This window comes from Salvelinus fontinalis, chromosome 2, assembly GCF_029448725.1.
Source record: "Salvelinus fontinalis isolate EN_2023a chromosome 2, ASM2944872v1, whole genome shotgun sequence".
Lineage (NCBI taxonomy): Eukaryota > Metazoa > Chordata > Actinopteri > Salmoniformes > Salmonidae > Salvelinus > Salvelinus fontinalis.
Window position 1 is genome coordinate 78496144 of NC_074666.1, and position 19635 is coordinate 78515778.

Here is a 19635-nt window from a genome sequence, read left to right on the forward strand (position 1 = left end):
GCCGCAAAACCTGACTCTAAAGGGGAGGGTCCGGGTGGGTTTCCTTTACGGCGGCAGCTCTGGTGCGGGTGTAACGGATGTGAAATGGCTAGCTAGTTAGCGGGTACGCGCTAGCAGCATTTCAATCAGTTACGTCACTTGCTCTGAGACTTAAGTAGTGTTGCCCCTTGCTCTGCAAGGGCCGCGGCTTTTGTGGAGCGATGGGTAACGCTGCTTCGTGGGTGACTGTTGTTGATGTGTGCAGAGGGTCCCTGGTTCGCGCCCGTGTCGGGGCGAGGGGACGACGTAAAGTTATACTGTTACATTGATGCTGTTGACCCGGATCACTGGTTGCTGCGGAAAAAGGAGGAGGTTGAAAGGGGGGTGAGTGTAACGGATGTGAAATGGCTAGCTAGTTAGCGGGTACGCGCTAGTAGCATTTCAATCAGTTACGTCACTTGCTCTGAGACTTAAGTAGTGTTGCCCCTTGCTCTGCAAGGGCCGCGGCTTTTGTGGAGCGATGGGTAACGACGCTTCGTGGGTGTCAGTTGTTGATGTGTGCAGAGGGTCCCTGGTTCGCGCCCGTGTCGGGGCGAGGGGACGGTTTAAAGTTATACTGTTACACGGGACGTAGACCCCCTTCCGCCTCTGGCTGGGACTGGGCACCCTCGTTGCGGGCCCCGGACTGGGCACCCTCGTTGCGGGCCCCAGACTGGGAACCTTCGTTGCAGGCCCCGGACTGGGCACCCTCGCTGGGGGCTCCGGACTGGAGGCCGTCGCTGGAAACTCCGGACTGGAGAACGTCGCTGGAGGCTCCGGACAGGAGAACGTTGCTGGAGGCTCCGGACTGGAGGCCGTCGCTGGAGGCTCCAGGCACCCTCGCTGGGGGCTCCGGACTGGAGGCAGTCGCTGGAGGCTCCGGACTGGATGCCGTCGCTGGAGGCTCCGGACTGGAGGCCGTCGCTGGAGGCTCCAGGGGCCGTCGCTGGAGGCTCCAGGGGCCGTCGCTGGAGGCTCCAGGGGCCGTTGCTGGAGGCTCCGGACTGGAGGCCTTCGTTCCATGACTCCTCACTGGAGGCTTCGTGCCATGGATCATCACGGAAGGCTTCTTGCCATGGATCATCACGGAAGGCTTCTTGCCATGGATCATCACGGAAGGCTTCTTGCCATGGATCATCACTGGAGGCTTCTTGCCATGGATCATCACTGGAGGCTTCGTGCCATAGATCATCACTGGAGGCTTCGTGCCATGGATCATCACGGAAGGCTTTGTGCCATGGATCATCACTGGAGGCTTCGTGCCATGGATCATCACTGGAAGCTTCTTGCCATGGATCATCACTGGAGGCTTCTTGCCATGGATCATCACTGGAGGCTTCTTGCCATGGATCATCACTGGAGGCTTCGTGCCATGGATCATCACTGGAGGCTTCTTGCCATGGATCATCACTAGAGGCTTCGTGCCATGGATCATCACTGGAGGCTTCGTGCCATGGATCATCACTGGAGGCTTCTTGCCATGGATCATCACTGGAGGCTTCGTGCCATGGATCATCACTGGATGCTTCTTGCCATGGATCATCACTGGAGGCTTCTTGCTATGGATCATCACTGGAGGCTTCTTGCCATGGATCATCACTGGAGGCTTCGTGCCATGGATCATCACTGGAGGGAGGATACGTATGGGCAGTCTGGTACGTTGAACTGCCACAGGGCTCACCAGGCTGGGGAGACATAAGGAGGATTAGTTCTAGGCGCAGGCACAGGACTCACCAGGCTGGAGAGACATACAGGAGGCACTGTCCTAGGCAGAGACACCGGATACACTGGGCCGTGGAGGCGCACTGGAGGTCTCGAGCTAGGAGCCTGCACAACCCGTCCTGGCTGGATGGTTACTTTCGCCCTGCAGATGCGGGGCGCAGGCACAGGACGCACTGGGCTGTGCAGACGCACCGGAGACACAGTGCGCAGAGCCGGCGCAGGATATCCCGGGTCGTAGAGACGTACTGGCGGCCAGATGCGCTGAGCCGGCATCCCCCGACCAATCCTGGGGATTGTGGAGGCCAGGTCATCTGATGCAGCACTCCATCACTCTTTTTCTTGGTAAAATAGCCTTTACACAGACTGGAGGTGTGTTGGGTCATTGTCCTGTCGAAAAACAAATGATAGTCCCACTAAGCCCAAACCAGATGGGATGGCGTATCTCTGCAGAATGCTGTGGTAGCCATGCTGGTTAAGTGTGCCTTTAATTCTAAATAAATCACTGACAGTGTCATCAGCAAAGCACCTCCACACCTCCACACCTCCTCATCCATGCTTTACGGTGGGAAATACACATAAGGAGATCATCCATTCACCCACACCGCATCTCACAAAGACACGGCGGTTGGAACCAAAAATATCCAATTTGGACTCTAGACCAAAGGACAAATTTCCACTGGTCTAAGGTCCATTGCTTGTGTTTCTTGGCCCAAGCAAGTCTCTTCTTCTTATTGGTGTCCTTTAGTAGTGGTTTCTTTGCAGCAACTCAACAATGAAGGCCTGATTCACGCAGTCTCCTCTGAACAGTTGATGTTGAGATGTCTATGTTACTTGAACTCTGTGAAGCATTTATTTGGGCTACAATTTCTGAGGCTGCTAACTCTAATGAAGAGATAACTGCAGCAAAGGTAACTCTGGGTCTTCCATTCCTGTGGCGGTCCTCATGAGAGACAATTTCATCATAGCACTTGATTGTTTTTGCAAGCAAGAAATCTTGCTTGTTTGTAGGTGACCAAATACTTATTTTCCACCATAATTTACAAATAAATTCATAAAAAATCCTACAATGTGATTTTCTGGATTTTCTTCCCTCATTTTGTCTGTCATAGTTGAAGTGTACCTATGATGAAAATTACAGGCCTCTCTCATCTTTTTAAGTGGGAGAACTTGCACAATTGGTGGCTGACTAAATACTTTTTTGCCCCACTGTATACTGAAGTGTATGCATCTCCAATCCAAAATTAAATCTAGGATTGGCTTCCTATTTCGCAACAAAGCCATCTTCACTCATGCTGCCAAACATACTCTCGTAAAACTGACCATCCTACCGATCCTTGACTTCGGCGATGTCATTTACAAAATAGCCTCCAACACTCTACTCAACAAATTGGATGCACTCTATCACAGTGCCATCCATTTTGTCACCAAAGCCCCATATACTACCCACCACTGCAACCTGTATGCTCTCGTTGGCTGGCCCTCGCTTCATACTCGTCGCCAAACCCACTGGCTCCAGGTCATCTACAAGTCTCTGCTAGGTAAAGCCCCACTTTATCTCAGCTCACTGGTCACCATAGCAGCACCCACCGGTAGCACGCACTCCAGCAGGTATATCTCACTGGTCACCCCCAAAGCCAATTCTTCCTTTCCAGTTCTCTGCTGCCAATGACTGGAACGAACTGCAAAAATCTCTGAAGCTGGAGATTCTTACCTCCCTCACTAGCTTTAAGCACCAGCTGTCAGAGCAGCTCACGTATCACTGCACTTGTACATAGCTCATCTGTAAATAGCCCATCCAATCTACCTCATCCCCATACTGTATTTATTTATTTTGCTTCTTTGCACCCCAGTATCTCTACTTGCAAATTCATCTTCTGCACATCCTACCATTCCAGTGTTTAATTGCTATATTGTAATTACTTCACCTCCCTGACCTATTTATTGCCTTACCTCTCTTATCCTACCTCATTTGCACATGCTGTATATAGATTTTTCTACTATATTATTGATTGTATGTTTGTTTATTCCATGTGTAACTGTGTTGTTGTATGTGTCGAACTGCTTTGCTTTATCTTGGCCAGGTCGCAGTTGCAAATGAGAACTTGTTCTCAACTAGCCTACCTGGTTAAATAAAGGGGAAATAAAATAAAAAACTCAATGTAGCGTACATCACTTTGGATAAAAGTGTCTGCTAAATGGCATTTTATTATTAATATTAAAATATGTAACATTAGCAATATTGGTGTGATTTCTATGACGCTCATGTTGTAAGTCATAGAACGATAATTGTTCATGGAGAACATTCCCCTCTGTATGTTTTCAACATAATCCTTATGACAGCCTTTGTTTGTGGTTGCACTACATGTTTCATATTTTAGATTTTCTGTTTACATTTCATGAAGACTTCTCATTGGCAATTTCATTGTTTTTCCAAGTAAAGAAAAAGCATTTTAATGAATTTAGCTCAAAATAGAGCTTATTTCAATCCACAAAAATGTGCGTGTTATGTAGATAACCTAACAAATGGGCAGAATAACAAGCTTTTGCTGCATCGATATCAGGCACACCATTTGCAAAAATTCAACAAGCCAAGAAGTATCTCTGATAAGACTGAAAGGCAGAAGCTCAACAGCATTCAGAGCAGTCCTCCAGGATTTTTACATAGTAAAAACTTGTCATCCCAACCAAAATGCTATTGTCACTGACAAATATGAAGTATTCTTGTACACATTTTTACAATGGCCTTCCCGTTGAGCTTATATATTACAGTAAAGGTCTGTGAAATATGTATCGTTTTAAGAGTAAATTGAAAATCCAGTATTAATGTGTGCTCCTTACTTTTTAATGACTGGCTCAACAACAGTTCCCTTGGCAAATAGTCTGGGTAGCCATTTGAGGTCTCCTTGGCAACCACTTCATTTATTCACCTGTTGCCATTTCAAACTTGGGCTCTTGAGTGGCACAGTGATCTAAGACACTCCATCTCAGTGTAAGAGGTATCACTGCAATACCTGGTTCAAATCCAGGCTGCATCACATCTGGCTGTGAATGGGAGTCCCATAGGGCAGTGCACAATTGGCCCAGTGTTGTCTGGGTTAGGCCATCATTGTAAATAAGAATTTGATCTTAACTGACTTTCCTAGTTAAATAAAAAAACTGTGGAACGCCTCCAAGCAATTTTCCCCTCATAATTTTCAAACATGAACCTTTTCAAACGCACATTGCCCTTTATAAGTGTCAATTGTAAGTCGTATACCAGCTACAGACTTCCTTGTCTGACTTGCATACATCACTAAGGTACCTCCAGTGAAAATGCCATTCAGCATCATCCCCAACTGCATCAATATGCATTGGATAAACCATCAGAAGTTAAATAATATTTTCTTGACCTTAAAAAGCACTCAAAAAGCATCAAGAGAACTCCATATGTGGTGATATGAATGTAAAATAACATCAATTGCACTTTGCACAACAACCATCACGATTACATGACAATGCAAAATAGTATTCAGTGATTTTTAAATATGTTTTAAAATATTTTTTTAACACTTATAGTGATGTATAGGCAATATTGAATTCAGTCCACCCAGCAATAAATAAAATGTAATTAAGAGCCATAAACCAACCAGTGCACCCGCACATTGGCTAACCGGGATATCTGCAGTGTCCTGCCACCCACCACCCGCCAACCCCTCTTTAACGCTACTGCTACTCTCTGTTCATCATATATGAATAGTCACTTCAACCATATCTACATGTACATACTACCTCAATCAGCCTGACTAACCGGTGTCTGTATGTAGCCTCGCTATTTTTATAGCCTCGCCACTGTATATAGCCTGTCTTTTTACTGTTGTTCTATTTCTTTACTTACCTATTGTTCACCTAATACCTTTTTTTGCACTATTTGTTAGAGCCTGTAAGTAAGCATTTCACTGTAAGGTCTACACCTGTTGTATTCGGCACACGTGACAAATAAACTTTGATTTGAAATGTACACCCAAGTGTGCCCGGTTGTTAGCCAGTGCAGCACTGCCCTCTAGTGGATAAATGGCCTCCTAACAAATGTTCAAAATGTGAAGACCACTTCTCTTTAAAAAAAAGTTAATTTTAACATACTTTATACACAAACCAGGAAGAATACATTACAATGCATTTGGTACATTTAATAGTCCATTACATACAGGCCAAACAGCATGAGAAGCACTGTGGATAGTATGCTGCTTGTGCTATACTAGACCTTTATTCAACAGCATTATCTGCTCTACAGCCTTCATACTGAGGCAACTCCTCTTTTTATTGAACACATCTCCAGCTTTGGTGAATATGCGCTCGCATGGCACAGACGAAGCGGGAACGCTGAGGTATTTCCGAGCCAGCTGGAACAGGTGCGGGTACACCTTGGAGTGCTTCTCCCAGTAGTGCATGGGGTTCTCCACTCGGTTCAGGTACGGGTCACTGAGGTAGTGTTGTACCTCCACCGCTGCGTCTGCCGTGCTGCTCTGAACACTTTGTGTCTCGCCCACTTTACTGTCAAACATCTCCCACAGACCCCCATCGTGGGACTTAGACGGAGATGTTGCCATGGAGACGGAAGCGGTTTCCATTGCCCAGGAGGTGTGGGGTGATGTCGGGGAGGGCGTCGTCGACCCGGTGGTGGACGGCGGCAGAGTGTCGTCCTTGTCCGGATTTATCCGGATTAACGAGGCGCACTCGGAGGTGAGGAGCTTCACCGCCTCCTGAGCGTAGCCTTGGTTCCCGAAGGCCAACATTTTAAAGCGCGGGTCTAGGAGAGCAGAGAGAGCCAGGATTGGCTCGGTCTCCACCATACTGCAGCTCATCTGAAGCTCCCTCTGTAGGTTAGACGCCAGCTGTGTAGCCGTAGGGTGTATGATGGCACCGTGCTTCTTCTCAAGTGTTATCTTCAGCATCCGGACAAGAGGAATTACCTTGGAGGCCGAGACGCGTTTCTCTGAGGCGAGCTCAGCTGTGGCCTGGTTGAAGGAACCCAGCACTCCGAGACACTGGTGGATGACCTCGTAGTCAGCAGATCCCAGAGGGATGATGTCCGTGTCCAGGGTGCTGAGAGCAGCAGCCACCGACTCCCTCTGATCAAAGATGCGTTCCAGCATAGAAAAGCTACTGTTCCATCTCGAGTCCACTTCCTGGATCAGCTTCTGCTCCGGCCTGCCTAGCTGCCCCTGCACCTCAGCTAACCTCATCTCTGCGTTCTGATTCGACTTGAAGAAAGCCACGATAGCTCGCGCTTGGGAGCGGATGTCCTGCAGCTCCAAAGTAGCCTCCATGGACCTCTTAATCACAAGGTTCAGGACGTGTGCAAAAGAGGGCAACTGGAGGATTCCTAGTTTCTGAACAGTGGCTACCATATTTTCGCTGTTCTCTGTGACAAATGCAGCAACCCTGCTGTGGAGACCCCAGCTCGCCACCAGTTGGTTTTTGGCCTCCTCAATGTGGATCACTTTGTGGTTTTCAGGCAGCTTAGAAATCCCAAGGAGGAAAGTGGATAACTGGGCATTTTCTGCAACCAAATGCCCTGTCACTGAAATGTAACTGTGCTTGTCTATAGATGTCCACATGTCCGAAGTCAGGCTGACAAAGTCAGAAATTACCATCTGAGATACAACATTATCATTGATGAATTCACACCGAGATCCCACCATTTTCTTCAGCGCTTGCTTGTTTGGAAGATTGTAGCTTGGGTCTAGCTTTTGGACGAAAGCAGCGAATCCCTCTTCCTCGACTACTGAAAATGGCTGGGTGTCTTTAACCAACATGTTGACTAGGGCATCATCCAGGTCCTCTTGTCTGGTGGTCCTGACTGCGAAATAAAACAGTATAATCAATTCAAATTGAATTAGATGTACAATGAATGCTAATCTAAATATAATAATTGATTGAAACAGGATGAAACCATCAATCCTAAAGGAAACATACCTTGGATGTGGTGTCCAGCAGCAGCATTGTTTGTAAACATTGAGTTTAGTCCTGTAGTACCAGAGAACGATGAGTGGACTCCAGAACTACTAATTATTGAGTTAGAGAACGTTGAGTGGACTCCAGATGTTGAGTTGCTTGTGCTTGAGTGGGCCCCAGATGCTGAGTTGCTGTACCAAGCCTCGCTTGGGTGCCTTGATCGTAGGTGCCTTAACATGGCGGAGGTGTTTTTGTTGAAGCTAAGCCGTTGTGAACAGAGGGCGCACTGGACCTTATTGGGTGTCACTAGAGTGAAGTGGTCCCACACCAGTGAGAAGGCTCTCTTAAACTCAGTCATCGTCTGGCCTGCAAAATAAAATAAACAACTTCATCAATCATCTTGCCGCAGCAATGTAGTAAACAGATCGAAATTATTTTGGTTGCTGATGGGAAACAACTGTTACTAGGTGTAAATAATTAGGCTTGTGTGGGCTACGTGTAACGTTATTAGAAAATGTGTAGTGGGCGTGATTTACAATACGAAGGAAAAGCTGGAAATCTAACTAACGTTACATTTCTACTAATCTGAACAGCGCTTGTTTGTAGCTAGCTCAAACATGGCAAACATAAACCTCAAACATGGCAGAAAATGAAATAAAAGGATCAGGATTGGAAGTCACAACGTTACACCTTCAGCTGACATGATGGGGTTCACGCGTTTAGGTCTGTACTAGCCATAGAGATCCATTCTAATGCTATGGTGCTAGTAACTAGTTAACGTTAGCTAACTGTGTGGGTATGTTGAGCAAGGCTTAGGTCTGCTGGACAAGGTAAATGTCGGACAAGTAGCTAGCGTTGTGTCTGTGTTTGGCATCGTCATTTTATTTTAAAACAACAGGAGTGCGTGGTTGCAAATATTAACTTACCTTCTTTGATTATTTGTAATTTAATGTAAAATATAGTCATTGAGCGCTGTGTGCTTCTGAGCGCGCGATTTGATGATGTACGTCGCAGAATTACGTCACCTCCGATTTTCGAACCGCTTACTGCCAGTTGTGCTAGCCAGCTGTTTTGACCGATTGAGTGGGTGCGTTCGAGCGTATGTCAAGTCCGATGGTCACCGCCTTTCAAAGTGAGTTACATTATGGGGATAACATTGTCCGTCTAGCGCCTACTTGTCGACTGCATTAACTTTACAGAAATCATGTGATCAAAGATCATTAAGTTTTGACTGCAGTCGACAGCAAGTTTCTGCAGTTGCTCTTCACCAACTTCATCCTGCAGCCATCGCCTGAATTATGGCAGGCTCTAGTGTCAACCAGTCATTACAGTGTTGTTTGACCCACCTGAATGTGACCAAAGACATGACTGAAACAGTAATTGATTGTACAATGAACACACATATGATTTCAGTTTGTGAGTGTGTAATATGGGGTTTGGAACCATGACATTCGACATTGTAATGAAAACTTTCTTTATCAACACTTCCATGTTGATCTGAGCCTTGCTGTTGGAATACCACATTAGTGTCCAACTTTCGGATGTCACAGATGCATCGACTTCACTTCTTGACTTGTCTTTTGCCTTACTACTCAAACGTGTCCCATGTCTTTTCTGACATTAGAAAAAGTTGTTTCAAATCTTAGTTTCAAGTATATTAATTTTCATTAATCTATTGACATCTATTGACAGTCTGTATTGTAAACTTTTGTCACAGTTAGTCTATGTGCTGGGACTGCTCAACCCAGACCCTATATGCTGGGAATACCACGATAAGGGAATTAGGCTTTGACTAAGATTTTTCACTTTAAAATGTATTCCTAACAAAAAACATTGATTTCAAAGTTTAACAAACCATACAATTCTTTGCACAATGACTACTTTTAACAATTTACACAGAACATTTCACAAAAGCACATTCACTGGAAGAACTGTGCAGATGCAAAGTTTGGTAACAGAATTATGGTAAAATCTCCCTCAGTTTTTTATGCGACCATGTTTAAAAAATATATATCTGCTCCGAATTAAAATTCAAAGATGTCTGTAGAAAGAATGGGATGTCAGCTATGACATGACACCTTGAGTTTGAATACATTTAATTTGGTTATTGAATTACAGTAGGTGAAGTGGATTTACATCCGGTAACGGAATTAAGGTAACAGAATTACATCATGGGTTCCTGATCTGTACAATACAGAAAAGCATTATTATGGAAAGGGAAATCTTAATGCTATAGCATGCATTGACATTCTAGATTATTCTGTGCTTCCAACGTTGTGGCAACAGTTTGGAGAAGGCCCTTTCCTGTTTCAGCATGACAATGCCCCCGTGCATAAAGCGAGGTCCATACAGAAATTGTTTGTCGAGATCGATGTGGAAGAAATTGACTGGCCTGCACAGAGCCCTGACCTCAACCCCATCGAAAACCTTTGGGATGAATTGTCGTGAAGAGGGCACGACAAAACCTATTCCCCCTTAGGAGAATGAAAAGATTTGGCATGGGTCCTCAGATCCTCAAAACGTTCTACAGCTGCACCATCGTGAGCATCCTGACTGGTTGCATCACTGCGTGGTATGGCAACTGCTCGGCCGACGACCGCAAGGCACTACAGAGGGTAGTGCGAACGGCCCAGTACATCACTGGGGCCAAGCTTCCTGCCACCCAGGACCTCTACACCAGGCGGTGTCAGAGGAAGGCCCTAAAAATTGTCAAAGACTCCAGCCACCCTAGTCATAGACTGTTCTCTCTGCTACCACACAGCAAGCGGTACCGGAGCGCCAAGTCTAGGTCCAAGAGGCTTCTAAACAGCTTCTACCCCCAAGCCGTAAGACTCCTGAACAGCTAATCAAATGGCCACCCAGACTATTTGCATTGCCCCCCATCCCCCTCTTTTACACTGCTGCTACTCTCTGTTGTTATAATCTATGAATGTCACTTTAATAACTCTACCCACATGTACATATTACCTCAAGTAACCGGTGCCCCCGCACATTGTCTCGCTATTGTTATTTTACTGCTGCTCTTTAATTACTTGTTACTTTTATTTCTTATTCTTATCCGTATTTTTTTTAACTGCATTGTTGGTTAGGGGCTCGTAAGTAAGCATTTCACTGTAAGGTCTACGTTGTATTCAGCGCATGTGACTAATAAAATGTGATTTGATTTGAAAGCTGACTGCGAGCCAGGCCTAATCGCCCAACATCAGTGCCCGACCTCACTAATGCTCTTGTGGCTGAATGGAAGCAAGGCCCCACAGCTGTCACGTTCCTGACCTGTTTTCCATTGTTTTTGTATGTGTTTAGTTGGTCAGGGCGTGAGTTGGGGTGGGCATTCTATGTTATGTGTTTCTATGTTGGGTTAAATGTGTTGCCTGATATGGTTCTCAATTAGAGGCAGGTGTTTGACGTTTCCTCTGATTGAGAACCATATTAAGGTAGGCTGTTCTCACTGTTTGTTTGTGGGTGATTGTCTTCCGTGTTTGTGTTCGTCACCACACGGGACTGTTTTGTTTGTTTAGTCTGTTCCTGTTTGTGCGTTCTTCGTGTTATGTAAGTTTGTTTGTTCAGGTCTGTTGACTTCGTTTATTGTTTTGTAGTTTGTTCAAGTGTATTTTCGTCTTCGTTATTATTATTAAAATCATCATGTCTTCATTCAACGCTGCATTTTGGTTTGACCCTTACTCCTTCTCCTCATCCGAGGAGAAGGAATTAGACAGCCGTTACAACAGCAATGTTCCAACATCTTGTGGAAAGCCTTCCCAGAAGACTGGAGGCTGTTATAGCACCAAAGGGCGAACCAACTCCATATTAACGCCTATGATTTTGGAATGAGATGTTCGACGGGAAGGTGTCCACATACATTTGGCCATGTAGTGTAGCTTTCATTTGACACACAATTTGATATGCTCCTATGAACTTCACATGTTGGTGCTCATGGGTCCTTTTAGATGGATATGCCCTAAAGCTACGCCTTGTAAGGCCGATATATGATGGCTCTATAGTCAACGTTACAGATTGGCTAATGGAAAACGCTGGCCTATATTTTTCTACTAACCTGGGCCGTTTCGCAAAAGCATCTTAAGGCTAAGTTCGGGAGGCAGCGCTCAGGATTCCCTCTGAGGACCAACCTCCCCCACCCTCACTGCGCTATCAAAATCCAATTTTGTTTTATTGCATACTCTAATAACCTATGAGATACACCTACACAGTGCTATTCCATACATAACTCACTTGAGCACAGTACACAACTCTTCAAACAAGGTTTTACCAATTAGAGTCAAGTGCTTCATTCTATATCTAGAGGATTCCTGATATCTCCAGGAGTGATAAGTGTATTTATTTTTTGTCTTTATCTGTTGTGGTCTAGTACTGTCTTTTTGCTAGTTATTTACAGATTATCTCATTTTGCTCTTTAGTAGCTTTGCCAACTATGTGTGTGTTTTAAAAACCTGTTCGCACCTATCTCTGTAGACGTTAAAGACGCTCCCCACCCCTTGGCTTCAACCCTTCTAATTTAGTGTACCCTGCGTGCACAACACATGTCAAATTCTGGGTCTCTGGCAGCGTTTGGAACTGCCGATCTGCGGTCAAGAACACAGAGTTCATCTCAGCCTATGCTGCCCTTCTTTCCCCTCCTTGCCTCTTTTCACCTCACCCTTTCCCAATCCCCTCCAACTCACAAGGCAGGCAATACGCTTGACTTCATCTTTACTAGAGGCCGCTCGCCTACTAATCTCACTGCAACCCCCCTCCAGGTCTCTGATCACTACTTTGTTTCCTTTTCTGTCACCCTTTTCTTCAACCCTAACCACTCAGCCCCTACCCAGATGGTCATGCACCGTCGCAATCTTCGCTCTCTCTCTCTGCCAGTACGCTGTCCTTTTCTAACCTATCATGTCTCCCTTCTGCTCCATCCTTCTCCCTCCTGTCTCCTGATTCTGCCTCTTCGACCCTACTTTCTTCCCTTTCTGCATCCTATGATTCGCACTGTCCCCTTTTCTTCCTGCCAGTTCTACCCTCCCCTCCTGCTCTGTGGCTGAGTGACTCATTGCGAGGGTACAGAACAGGACTGCGGGCAGCTGAGCGAGGAAAACGAAACTTCCGGAGGACCTGATTCAAAGGACCATCCTACCCATGCTAGATTACGGAGTCGTAATTTATAGATTGTCAGGTAAGGATGCTCTCGAGCAGCTAGATGTTCTTAACCATTCAGACATCAGATTTGTTACCAATGCTCCTTATAGGACATATCACTGCACTCTATACTCTTCTGTAAACTGGTCATCTCTGTATACCTTTCTTCTGCAGCCCTCATCCTCCAAATACAACACCCGTTCTGCCAGTCACATTCTGTTAAAGGTCCCCAAAGCACACACATCCCTGGGTTGCTCGTTTTTTCATTTCGCTGCAGCTAGCGACTGGAAAGAGCTGCAACAAACACTTAAACTTAAACTGGACAGTTTTATCTCAATTTATTCATTCAAAGACTCAATCATGGACACTCTTACTGACAGTTGTGGCTGCTTTGCGTCATGTATTGTTGTCTCTTGTCACGCCCTGGCCTTAGTATTATTTGTTTTATTTATTATTTTAGTTAGGTCAGGGTGTGACATGGGGTATGTGTGTATTTTGGGGTATTATATGGTAGAGGGGGTGTTGGTTGTAGTTTATGGTTTTGTGTTGAGTGTATGTGTCTAGCTGTGTCTATGTTGGGTGTAGTTGTCTAGGAAAGTCTATGGTGGCCGGAATGGGTTCTCAATTAGAGACAGCTGATTTCTGTTGTCTCTAATTGGGAGCCATATTTAAGGCTGCCATAGGCTTTAGCTGTTGGTGGGTCATTGTATATGTATATGTCGACGTAAGTAGTTTGTGTGTGCACTTGCGTTTGAAGTTTCACGATCGTTTTTGTTAGTGTGTATAAGTGTTACGTGTTCATCTTCGTTGTTATAATTAAAGAAGATGTATTCAAGTCATGTTGCGCCTTGGTCCTCTCATTCATGTCAACACGATCGTGACACTCTACCTTCTTGCCCCTTGTGCTGTTGCCTGTGCCCAATAATGTTTATACCATGTTAGGTGCTGCTACCATGTTGTGTTGCTACCATGCTGTGTTGTCATGTGTTTCTGTCATGCTATGTTGTTGTCTTAGGTCTCTCTTTATGTGTTGTGTTCTCTTGTCATGATGTGTGTTTTGTCCTATATATTAACTGTATTTGTATTTTTAATCCCAGCCCCTGTCCCCACAGGAGGCATTTTGCCTTTTGGTAGGCCGCCATTGTAATTATAAATTTGTTCTTAACTGACTTGCCTAGTTAAATAAAGGTTAAATAGATAAAATAAATAAAAATAATCCTTTAACTCCCTCCTCTTTACATTCTCTTCCTCTGTATTCGCTGCTAAAGCCACTTTCTACCACTCTAATTTTTAAGCTTCTGCCTCTAACCCTAGGAAACTCTTTTCCACCTTCTCCTCCCACCTTAATCCTCCACCCTCTCTGCGGACGACTTTGTCAACCACAACCAAAAAGGTTGACGACATCCGCTACTCATTCACTCAGCCTATTGAGTCCCCTGGTCTCCCTCACACAGAACTATCCTACGCCTTGACCTCGTTCTCCCCTATCTCTCCAGATGACATCCTGCGACTAGTGAGGTCTGGCCCCCCGACAACCTGCCCGCTCAACCCCATCCCCTCCTCCTTCCTCCAGACCATCTCTGGAGACCTTCTCACTTCCCTCATCAACTCATCCCTGACCCCTCTGACTTCAAAACGGCCCGAGTTGCTCCCTTCCTCAAGGAACCAACACTCGACTCATCTGACATCAACAACTATAGACCTCTATCCCTTTCTTTTCTTTCCAAAACACTTGAGCATGCTGTCTCTGATCAACTTTCTCGTTATCTCTCTCAGAACGATCTTCTTGGCCCTAACCAGTCAGGCTTTAAGACGGGTCACTCAACTGAGACTGCTCTTCTGTGTCACGGAGGCTTTCCGCACTGCCAAAGCTGACTCTCTCTCCTCTGTTCTCATCCTCCTCGATCTATCTGCTGCCTTTGACACCGTGAACCATCAGATCATCCACTCCACCATCTCAGGGCCGGGCGTCTCAGGCTTTGCACACTCTTGGATTGCATCCTACCTTGCAGGCCACTCCTACCAGGTGACGTGGAGAGGATCAGTGTCTGCACCACGTACTCTCTCTCACTACTGTGTCCCACAGGCCTCGGTTCTAGGCCCTCTCCTCTTCTCTCTATACACCAAGTCACACGGCTCCATCATATCCTCACATGGTCTCTCCTATCATTGCTAAGAGGATAACACTCAACTACTTTTCTCCTTCCCCCCTTCTGACACTCAGGTGGTGACATGCATTTCTGCGTGCCTGGCAGATATCTCAACCTCGACAAGACAGAACTGCCCGCTCAAAGAACTCTCCATCATGGTTGACAACTCCACAGTGTTTCCCTCCCAGAGTGCAAAGAACCTTGGTGTGACCCTGGACAACCCTCTGTCTTTCTCTGCAAAGCAGTGACCCGCTCCTGCAGGTTCATGCTCTACAACATCCGTAGAGTACGACCCTACCTCACACAGGAAGCAGCACAGGTCCTAATCCAGGCACTTGTCATCTCCCGTCTGGACTACTGCAACTCGCTGTTTGCTGGGCTCCCCGCGTGTGCCATTAAACCCCTGCAACTTATCCAGAACGCTGCAGCCCGCCTGGTGTTCAACCTTTCCAAGTTCTCTCATGTCACCCCACTCCTCCACACACTACACTGGCTTCCAGTCGAAGCTTGCATCCACTACAAGATCATATTGCTTACCTACAGAACAGCAAGAGGAACTGCCACTCCCTACCTTCAGGCTATGCTCAAACCCTACACCCCAATCCAAGCACTTCTGCCACCTCAGGTCTTTTGCAATTCCCGCTTAGCCCACTCTTAGCTTCTATCTCAAGGCCATCAGACTGTTAAACAGCCACCACTAACATTGAGTGGCTGCTGCCAACATACTGACTCAACTCCAGCTCACTGTAATAATGGAAATTTGATGGAAATTGATCAAAAATGTATCACTAGCCACTTTAAACAATGCCATTTAATATAATGTATATGTATATACTGTACTCTATATCATCTACAGCATCTTGCCATCTTTATGTAATACATGTATCACTAGCCACTTTAAACTATGCACTTTTATGTTTACATACCCTACATTACTCATCTCATATGTATATACTGTACTCGATTCCATCTACTGCATCTTGCCTATGCCGTTCTGTACCATCACTCATTCATATATCTTTATGTACATATTCTTTATCCCTTTACACTTGTGTGTATAAGGTAGTAGTTGTGGAATTGTTAGGTTAGATTACTCGTTGGTTATTACTGCATTGTCGGAACTAGAAGCACAAGCATTTCGCTACACTCGCATTAACATCTGCTAACCATGTGTATGTGACAAATAAAATTTGATTTGATTTGATTCTCTGTCCTGGCACCCCAATGGTGGAACCAGCTTCCCCCTGAAGCTAGGACAGCAGAGTCCCTGACTATCTTCTGAAAACTATTGAAACCCTACCTCTTCAAACAGTATCTTAAATAATCCTCCTCCTCACCTCGACCCACCACCCCAAAATGAAGTATTAAAATTAAACAGCACTTTTACTTGACCCTGCCCCTTTCTAGCTCTCTACTGATAGCTACATTATTGAGGAAAAATGTACTTTCTATGCCTGTGCTGTGATATGTGGTTGTCCCTCCTAGCTATCTGAAGATGAATGCACTAACTGCTGCTCTGGATAAGAGCGTCTGCTGAATGACTAAAATGTAAGTATTTCCCTCTGGACAGTGGCCCTGACAGTAGCCTACATTTACAATCACCTGCGTTAGGGTCCTGGTATAAATCAAATGTATTTATATAGCCCTTTGTACATCAGCTGATATCTCAAAGTGCTGTACAGAAACCCAGCCTAAAACCCCAAACAGCAAGCAATGCAGGTGTAGAAGCACGGTGGCTAGGAAAAACTCCCTAGAAAGGCCAAAACCTAGGAAGAAACCTAGAGAGGAACCAGGCTATGAGGGGTGGCCAGTCCTCTTCTGGCTGTGCCGGGTGGAGATTATAACAGAACATGGCCAAGATGTTCAGATGGCCATGTTCAAGATGGTAAGTTGGTAACCCTTGACTCTGGCTCACATTTTGCCCTGAAAGCCACTGTGATGGCTCCCTAATGTATTTATTTATTTACCGTTATTTTACCAGGTAAGTTGACTGAGAACACGTTCTCATTTGCAGCAACGACCTGGGGAATAGTTACAGGGGAGAGGAGGGGGATGAATGAGCCAATTGTAAACTGGGGATTATTAGGTGACCATGATGGTTTGAGGGCCAGATTGGGAATTTAGCCAGGACACCGGGGTTAACACCCCTACTCTTACGATAAGTGCCATGGGATCTTTAGTGACCTCAGAGAGTCATGCCAAGAATCTTGAAGTTGAAGTGTGTAAGCCTACTGAAAACAACACACAATGACGGCCTCCCAAGACAAAATAGTGCTTCATACAGACTCAAAGCAGGCACTGACAGAAATCACCAGTGAGACATGTGTTTACTGTCTATCTAACAATATTGTGATCAAATATGACTTGCTTGTCAGCTGATTATTTTGTCAACATCAAGTTAGGCAAAAGCTAATCAGAATAACAAAACAGAATAACAATTTCCCTCCTTTGAATGTGGGTTTGTTCCTGTCTCATTAGAAAGGGAACCATTATCCAAAATATAGTCACAATCTGGATGGAGTCTTGTGAATTTCTGCCTCCACAAAAACATACTTATTATTTTCACACATTTGATATATTTTCCCTATGAACATAAGCACACTTTTACTAACTTAAACTCACTGCTTAATTTGTAAATTGCGCAACGTTGTAGCCCAAGAGCTCAAGAACGCATGAAAATAAAAATCACTTTTATAATAAAGCATTGCATGCATTATCATCGCCTTTGCGTACTGGCATAGAGCAGTAGAGTATAGAGAGGCGATTGCAGAAGTTACACACTTGGAGAAATGTTTAGTGGCCTAGGGTCTGGGAAAAATTGCCTTCATAAACGCATTTCATACAATTCTACATGATTTTAGATGACTGGAGACTTTAGCCGAATATTTTTTAATACCTCACAAATTATCGAAATGACAGGCTGTACTTTGACACTGACAAACTGAGAATCTGAAATCAATGACAACGACCTTGTCTTGAATCCATCAATAGCCCAGGCCTAGGTGTGTGGAGACACATACACATATTGTACAAAATAAATTTGTCCTAAAAAAGCTTTCGTTTCACTGACTCACTCAACGATACGCAGCTCACTAACCGGTGATGGACGATGCGCTCGTGCCAAAAGCTTACCTCTCTCTTGTTTTACTTTGTAAAACAATGCTGTTCGCTCAATAGGTCTATTTGGAAGTTGATAACTTGCCCAGTCATACAGACAGAATAGTCTTCTCTATTCATCAGGATCTGTGTTGTCCCGCGATTGTATTTGAAATATCGTGAAAAGCCTGTTTTGGCTGACAGCAGTAACTCTATAACTTTGGCAAAATGTATTTAAATGTATCAGGGGGTCTGTGATACCTCCAGCATCCTTCTCGCGGCTATGATTCTATAAGGAAATAAATGATTAAGTGTAAAGCTGGAGAGATGAGAGTTGCATGCTGATATATATCAGAGCAGGGAAAGAGATAATAGAAAGTGACTCTCATTCTTGTTCTGTGAGGCGCACTTCTCTCTCATCACAGCAATGACCACGCGTTGGTCTATTTGGGCTACAACGTTGCGCAAACCATCCGGCTCAAATGAAGCACTGCTTAAACTCAGTATAAAACATTGGTTAATACGGCTTAGTGGTTAGTTCATACATCAGTGAAAGCAAACAACAAAGCCACCTAGCCCTGTTGTTGTAGCTCCAGAGTTGACACACACTCCCACATGCTGATGTGTGACTTGTTGACTGTAAAGAGAAGAGTTGTAGATGTGACCCTACTCCATTTTTTCATTTTGTTCTGTCAGAGCAGTGTAGGCAGACTTTGAGATGCAGCCTTACAACATGGGTCTGTGTTGTTCCAGATAAGCCCACTAGGTGGCAACATCAATGCACTCCAAGTACAAGTGTAGTTCTACATTACAGTACTATGTCATTACATACTTTAACAAGAGCGGGGAACATATGTCCTTAATTTACCACATGAGTCGGTTAGGTGGGAATTTCACAGTATTGCTGTCACATACTCAGTTTTATTGGAGCGTTGGTGACCTACAGTAGGAGGCGAGGCAAGGATAGGGGGCCATTTATGAGTATTGGGACACAGCGTTGGACACCTTAGGCTGCGTTTAGACAGGCAGCCCAATTATGATATTTTTTTCACTGATTGGTATTTTTTTCACTGATTGGTATCACACCAGATTTTTTCTCATCAGATCTTTTTCAGAGCTGATCTAATTGGTTGATCTAATTGGTCAAAAGACCAATTAGATCAGCTCTGAAAAAGATCTGATGAGAAACGAGCTGATGAATACCAGTTAGTGGAAAAAATATTGGAATTGGCCAGGGATATAGGGTATGTGCATAGTGATGGTCATTAGCATCCAACGAAAGGCGGCCTCTCTAAAAAGCCCACTCACTTTGAATGTATTTATCCCTCTTCTGTCTGAAAGAGTCATAGCTTTTGTACTTGCATGCGGGCCCTGCTTGAGAAATTGTATGACCGGCGTGCTACTTGTCCATGTTTATTGAGTATGTTAACAACCTGGCAATATTCACCCAATGCCTTGTTTACAGCTGGATTATTGTGGTATTACTAGGCTACATATTATCATCCCACCTAAGTGCTCACTTTAATATTCTGTTCACACTCAACAGTTCACGTTGCTTTCCAACTGGTGAGCTTCCCTCTGT

At 44.9% G+C, this 19635-nt stretch overlaps 1 protein-coding gene across 1 annotated transcript; it reads right to left on the minus strand.

Annotated features, from left to right (window-relative positions):
* Positions 1 to 5891: 5891 nt before the first annotated feature.
* On the minus strand, positions 5892 to 8773 carry LOC129827639 (zinc finger BED domain-containing protein 4-like). Its single transcript, XM_055888662.1, has 3 exons — positions 8601 to 8773; positions 7696 to 8040; positions 5892 to 7579 (listed from the first exon to the last, which is right to left on the minus strand). Exons 1-3 carry the CDS (start codon positions 8638 to 8640, stop codon positions 5970 to 5972), a joined length of 1995 nt encoding a protein of 664 aa, XP_055744637.1. The 5' UTR covers positions 8641 to 8773; the 3' UTR covers positions 5892 to 5969.
* Between the last annotated feature and the right edge of the window lie 10862 nt (positions 8774 to 19635).

Excerpts from the sequence above, each read along its gene's own strand:
- LOC129827639 (XM_055888662.1), bottom strand. The coding sequence starts at position 8,640 with ATGACTATATTTTACATTAAATTACAAATAATCAAAGAAG. Across the intron at positions 8,041-8,600 it reads ATTACAAATAATCAAAGAAG|GCCAGACGATGACTGAGTTT; the intron begins GTAAGTTAATAT and ends TTTATTTTGCAG. Across the intron at positions 7,580-7,695 it reads TGCTGGACACCACATCCAAG|TCAGGACCACCAGACAAGAG; the intron begins GTATGTTTCCTT and ends TTTATTTCGCAG.